This window comes from Myotis davidii, unplaced genomic scaffold (assembly GCF_000327345.1).
Source record: "Myotis davidii unplaced genomic scaffold, ASM32734v1 scaffold2100, whole genome shotgun sequence".
In the NCBI taxonomy this organism is placed as follows: Eukaryota; Metazoa; Chordata; class Mammalia; order Chiroptera; family Vespertilionidae; genus Myotis; species Myotis davidii.
The window spans coordinates 222,060-227,983 of record NW_006292458.1 but is presented as its reverse complement, the minus strand read 5'-3'; the positions used below and the strand labels follow the sequence as shown (position 1 = coordinate 227,983).

The following is a 5,924-nucleotide window of genomic DNA, read 5'->3' as shown; positions in this document are numbered from 1 at the left end:
CGACCTGCGACCGGAACCCCGTGTTTGGACCTAATACTCTGGGCCCTGGACACACAGACCCTGATCCCCCAGTCCTGGGGCACCTCCAGACCCAATGGCCCCCTGGACCTGAGGACCCCAGACTCAATGCCTTGCAACCTGGGGACCTCCGACCCAGAGAAGCCTAGACCCAGACCCTGGAACCCCAGATCCCAGACCTGGACCCTCAGACCCAGAGATCCCCAGAGCCTGGACCCCAAGCCTGGGATCTCAGACTCAGAACCCCGGGACCCCCAGACCTGAATGCTGGCGTCCTAAACCCAAGACCTAGAGACACTCAGACAACTCCCTAGATGCCCACCAGTCACCCTGGTCTCTGAGGCCCCTGGGAACATGCCCTGACCTGACCGCCCAGCGCCCCCTGAGCCTCGCACCTTACCAGGTACCTTCTCTCAAAACCCCCAGCTCTTCACACCTTGGCCCCGGCTCAGAGCCCATCCAGAGCCACCAGCTGGAGGCCCCGCCCTCTTGGAGGTCCCACACCAGCCCTGATTCCGGAAAAGTCTCCCCACCCAGAAATCCCCACCCGACCCTCAGGGCACCCCGACTTCCCTCCTGGGCCCCGCTCCTTGGTGACCTCTCTGACCTCTCTCCCGCAGCTGGTATGACAAGTCCTTCACCCTCATCGTCTTCTCCAACGGCAAGCTGGGCCTCAGCGTGGAGCACTCGTGGGCGGACTGCCCCGTCTCAGGGCACATGTGGGAGGTAGGGCAGTCCCCCCGCCCCCCCGGGGGACCACCACCCCCATTTCCAGAGACCTTCCTCCCCCGGGGCTGAGGGTCAGAGGAGAAGCAGAGGCTCGCAGAGAGAAAGGAGAGACCGGGAGGGCCACCCAGCAAGGCAGGGGGCCTGGGTGGGCAGTTGGGACTCAGAGAAGGGAGCTGATTTGTCCGGTCACAGAGCCAGGAGCTGCAGAGCGGGACTGTGAGTCCGGAACGTTCTGAGGCCAGAACGAGGGGCCTTTGAGTCACATCATCATCGCTCAGATGGACCCACCTCCCAGCTTGGCTGAGTGACCCTGGGCAAGTTACTCCCCTCCGTCCTTTTATCTTTAAGTCCCATCCAGTCCTGAGAACCTCAAGTCTCTATTTTATTTCATTTTTTTAAAATATATTTTATTAATTTTTTACAGAGAGGAAGGGAGAGAGATAGAGAGTCAGAAACATCGATGAGAGAGAAACATCGATCAGCTGCCTCCCGCACACTCCACACCGGGGATGTGCCCGCAACCCAGGTACATGCCCCTGACCGGAATCAAACCCGAGACCCTTCAGTCCGCAGGCCGACACTCTATCCACTGAGCCAAACCGGTTTCGGCATATTTTATTTCATTTTAAATCAGAGGGGGTGCCTGCCGCCCATTGGCCCTGTCTCCGGTGCGGCATGAGGGCTGGACAGGCCCAGGGTGGGGAGCAGGGTGTGAGGGGGGAAGGGAGGCCCCTCCAGACCTCGGGAGCAGCCCAGATCAGTGCAGACTCTCCTGGACCCGTTTCTCGTTTGTAAAATGGGAATATTTTGGCAAATGAGACACAGTTCAGTTCCACGTCAGAGCCTCAGGCTGTTCACGTCCACGTATCATCTCCGTATGTCCATGTTGAACGAGGAGATGGCGCAGAGTAAGATAGAGAGAAGTGCCACGCTGAAGGGTAGCAGGTGCTCGGTCAGGGTTGGTTTAAAATATTTAGCAGGCCCGGCCGGCGCGGCTAGTGGTTGAGCGTCAACCTATGAACCAGGAGGTCATGGTTCGATTCCTGGTCAGGGCACATGCCTGGGTTGGGGGCTCCATCCCCAGTAGGGGGAGTACAGGAGGCAGCCGATCAATGATTCTCTCTCATCATTGATATTTCTGTCTCCCTTTCCCTTCCTCACTGAAATTAATAAAAATACATTTTTTAAAAATAAGATATTTAGTGCGGGACGGGGGGAGGTTGGGGGTTAATGGGGGGATAAGGACACATTTGTAATACCATAACTAATAAAAAAAAGAGAGACAAAAAAAATAAGATATTTAGCAATATTTAACAATAATAAAAGCAGGGTGTGGCCCTGCTCAGTCAGAATGGATCTGAGGGGGGTCCTCGGGAGGGCTGGGCAGCCATTGGTGCTCTAAGAACCTGGCAGAAGGTCAGGGGTAGGAAGCGCCGTTGGGTATTGGCATCGTTCCCACTCTCGATGGACTTGAACCTGAGACCCCGCTTGTGAACGTGAGGGGTTTCTCCTTCTCAGGGACTGACCCCAGGCCCAGAAGGGCCTGGTCCAAGAGGTCCCCGGTTAGATGGCTGAGGGCCAGAGGGAGGCAGGGACCCTGACCACCTGCATTTGTACACAGTTCACTCTGGCCACTGAGTGCTTCCAGCTGGGCTACTCGGCAGACGGCCACTGCAAGGGCCACCCTGAGCCCTCCCTGCCCCGGCCCCAGCGGCTACACTGGGACCTTCCAGACAAGGTGAGTCTGGGCTCCCGGGCCTCTCCACCGAGTCCCCAAACTCCTGGATTTGACTCTAAACTCATTTTCATCCCCAAACTCAACCTCGAGACCAACCTCATCCCCTACTCCATCCCCAACCCAAACTCATCTCCACCCAACGCCATCTCCATCCTAAATTCAATCCTGTTTCCAACACCAAACCCATCTGAAACCCCAACCCTAACTCCAGCCCAGCTCCAGCCCCAACCCTAACTTCGGTCCATCCACAGCCCCATTCCCGCCTGCAGTGGCCTCCCTGTCTCCACCTATAACCTAGCCCAGTGATGGTGAACCTATGTCACCTCTGACACGCGAACTCATTTTTTTGGTTGATTTTTCTTTGTTAAATATAATATAATATAATATAATATACCCTCCCCTGGCAGGTCCACCTGTCCATCGCGCTCGCCCTGCGGGCAGCCAAGACCTTGTCCGGAGACACGGACTGCCACGTCTTCCCCTTCTCCCACTTCGGCAAGAACTTCATCAGACGCTGCCACCTGTCCTCGGACAGCTTCATCCAGACGGCCTTGCAGCTGGCCCACTTCCGGGTCCGTGAGGTCCCCTGACCCCACCCCCTCTCAGGAACTCGGTTCCCTGGCCCCCCAAGAACTGCCACAGCAGCTCCTTTCATGACTCTTCTTGGCCATTGTGGGTCCACTATCTTTTTCCCCCCAGAGGTAGTTTTTTTTTTCTTTAATATTTTTAGAGAGAGAAGAATGGAGAGGGAGAGAGAGAGAGAGAGAGACATTGATGTGACATTGAAACCCTGATCCGCAGCCTCCTGCATGCTCCCTACTGGGGATGGAGCCTGCAGCCCCTGCAGGTGCCCTGACTGGGGATTGAGCCAGCAACCTTTTTGTTGTTGTTGTTAATCCTCACCCGAGGATATTTTTTCATTGATTTTTTTTTTAGCATTTTCCATTGATATTTTAGAGAGAGTGGAAGGAACAGGGAGAGACAGAGAGAAACATTGATGTTTAGAGAGAGACACATGGATTGGTCCATTTGAGGGAGACACATCAATTGGTTGCCTCTCGCATGCACCCAGACCAGGGATGGGGATTGAGCTTGCAACTGAGGTACGTGCCCTTGACCAGAATCTAACCCTGGACCCTTAAGTCTGAGGGCTGGTGCTCTATCCACTGAGCCACACAAGCCAGGGCGAGCCAGCCGCCTTTTGGTGCACAGAAGGATGCCCAGCCAACGGAGCTGCGCCCGGAGGGCGGGTCTGCCATCTGGATTCCTCTCCCCCAACCACAAACTGCTGGGCGGGAGGAGGCTGTGGGCCCAGAGGTGGGCCACGTCTGTGAGGACTTCCTGAGCCCGATGACAGCTCCTCTTCTCCTTGTCCCCCAGGACAGGGGGCGCTTCTGCCTGACTTATGAGTCCGCCATGACGCGCCTGTTCCTGGAAGGCCGGACGGAGACAGTGCGGTCCTGCACGCGGGAAGCCTGCAACTTCGTGCGAGCCATGGAGGACAGAGAGAAGACAGTGGGTGTGAGCTCAGCTGAGGCTTCGGTCACGACCACATCCCCACTCGGGCCCTTGCAGATGTGTATGGAGCACCCGCGCGGGGCAGGGAGGACAGTCCTGGACTCGGACCTCGAGGAGCTCACTGATGGGGGAAACGGAGATAGTTCAGCATAGTGTGATACAGGCATATATATATACACACACATATACATATATATATGTATGTATATATGAGAGAGAGATAACCATCAATGATGAGAGATCATTGATCAGCTGGCTCCGGCACGCCCCCTACTGGGGATTGAGCCCGCAACCTGGCCATGTGCCCTGACCGGGAATGGAACCGTGACCTCCTGGTTCATAGGTTGACACTCAACCACTGAGCCACACCGGCTGGACTGATAGAGACTTTAATGGGGGTCTCACAGGACATGGGGGGCTGGAGCACCCAAGAGGGAGCCCTTTTGCCACAATGCAGCCCTTTGATGATTTAACCGTTGATTTTTAACTTATGTGACCTTGTGACATCCATTGGCACCATTGCCCCTGTTCCCTCTATAACCTCTCTGCTCAGACACCCGCCCTCTGCCCCAGGCACCTCTGCCCCCGCTGCCCCTGCCTGTGTGGCTCAGTGGGAGGAGTGTCAGGAGGCCTGGGAACCCCTCTGCTTCGGCTTTGCTCGGTGTCCCTGGGCAGGTGACTTTCCCCCATTGAGCCCGTTTCCATCTGTAAAACAGGGCTGCTGTCTCTGCCTTGCAGGGGTGTTGCAAGCTGGGGTGAGGCCCGGGTGTGACAGACCCCCCGCAGTAAGCCCACTTCCTGTTTTTCCATGACCTGCGACCTCCCCGGGACCCCAGGACTCCCAGTGCCTCTCCCTGTTCCGCCTGGCGGTGGACAAGCACCAGGCTCTGCTGAAGGCGGCCATGAGTGGGCAGGGCGTGGACCGCCACCTGTTCGCACTCCACATCGTGTCCCAGCTCCTCCACCTGCAGGCGCCCTTCCTGGACCAGGTTGGGGTGCAGGGAAAGGGCTAGAGACGAGGGAGGCACTTGGGGGCAGGGAGGGGGCTGTTGGGAAAAGGAGGTAACAACGGAGAGAACTAGGGATACCAGGCGAGAGGGAAGGGGAAGGGGCGGGGCTAAGGGAGAGGGGCGTGGTCTCAGACAGAAATGGGAGGGGCTGGTCCCGGGGAGAGGGATGCCCGGGCACCTGGAAGAAGGGGGCGTGGCATTGGAGGGCGTGGCCTGGGAGAAAGGGGCGGGGTCCAGGAGGAGAGCGGAGAGGTGGTCCGGAAGGGGAAGGGCAGGGTGCAGATGGGGGCAGATTTAGGGAAACCGGGAAGCCAGGGGGGCAGGTCAGAGGGCGAGGGCTGTGTGGCGTGGAGCGGAGCCCAGGGGGCGCGGGCCTGCGAGTCTGTCTTTGTTTTTCTCTCTTTTTGGGGGGCCGGGGGGAGCGGTCTGTGACCGTCCTCCTCCCCTCAGGTTCGCTCGGAGCAGTGGCAGCTGGCCACCAGCCAGATCCCCGTGCAGCAAACCCACCTGTTTGACGCCCACAACTACCCCGACTACGTGTCCTCCGGTGGAGGGTTTGGGCCTGTGAGTGGGAAGGGCGGACCGGGCGCCCTGAACCCCGAGGTGGACGCCGGCAGCCTGCACGCCTGCCTCCTGCCTCCTGGTGGGGAGGCACCTGGGCCCTTCTGCTCCCCTCCCCCTGTCTCTCTCCAGGTGGATGACCACGGCTACGGTGTTTCTTACATCTTCATGGGGGATGACACGGTCACCTTCCACATTTCCAGCAAAAAATCAAGCACAAAAACGGTGAGACCCACCGAACCACCCGCCACCTCCTTCCTCAGGACCCAGGAGTCTGGACCCGTAGCTCCCTCCTCTCCAGAACCGAGTCCAGACCCCCAGCCCCAACACCCACACCCCAACCCTCCCTC

The 5,924-nt window shown here is 58.0% G+C and overlaps 1 protein-coding gene across 1 annotated transcript in view; it reads left to right on the top strand.

Moving 5' to 3' along the window:
* CPT1C (carnitine palmitoyltransferase 1C) overlaps positions 1 to 5,924 on the top strand; it is a 17,781-nt gene that overhangs the window by 11,248 nt on the left and 609 nt on the right. Inside the window, exons 12-18 of the mRNA XM_015565444.1 lie at positions 627 to 744; positions 2,369 to 2,485; positions 2,893 to 3,057; positions 3,866 to 4,000; positions 4,840 to 4,992; positions 5,464 to 5,577; positions 5,707 to 5,907. Coding sequence (XP_015420930.1) covers positions 627 to 744; positions 2,369 to 2,485; positions 2,893 to 3,057; positions 3,866 to 4,000; positions 4,840 to 4,992; positions 5,464 to 5,577; positions 5,707 to 5,907 — 1,003 coding nt within the window. The remainder of the gene's footprint in view (positions 1 to 626; positions 745 to 2,368; positions 2,486 to 2,892; positions 3,058 to 3,865; positions 4,001 to 4,839; positions 4,993 to 5,463; positions 5,578 to 5,706; positions 5,908 to 5,924) is intronic.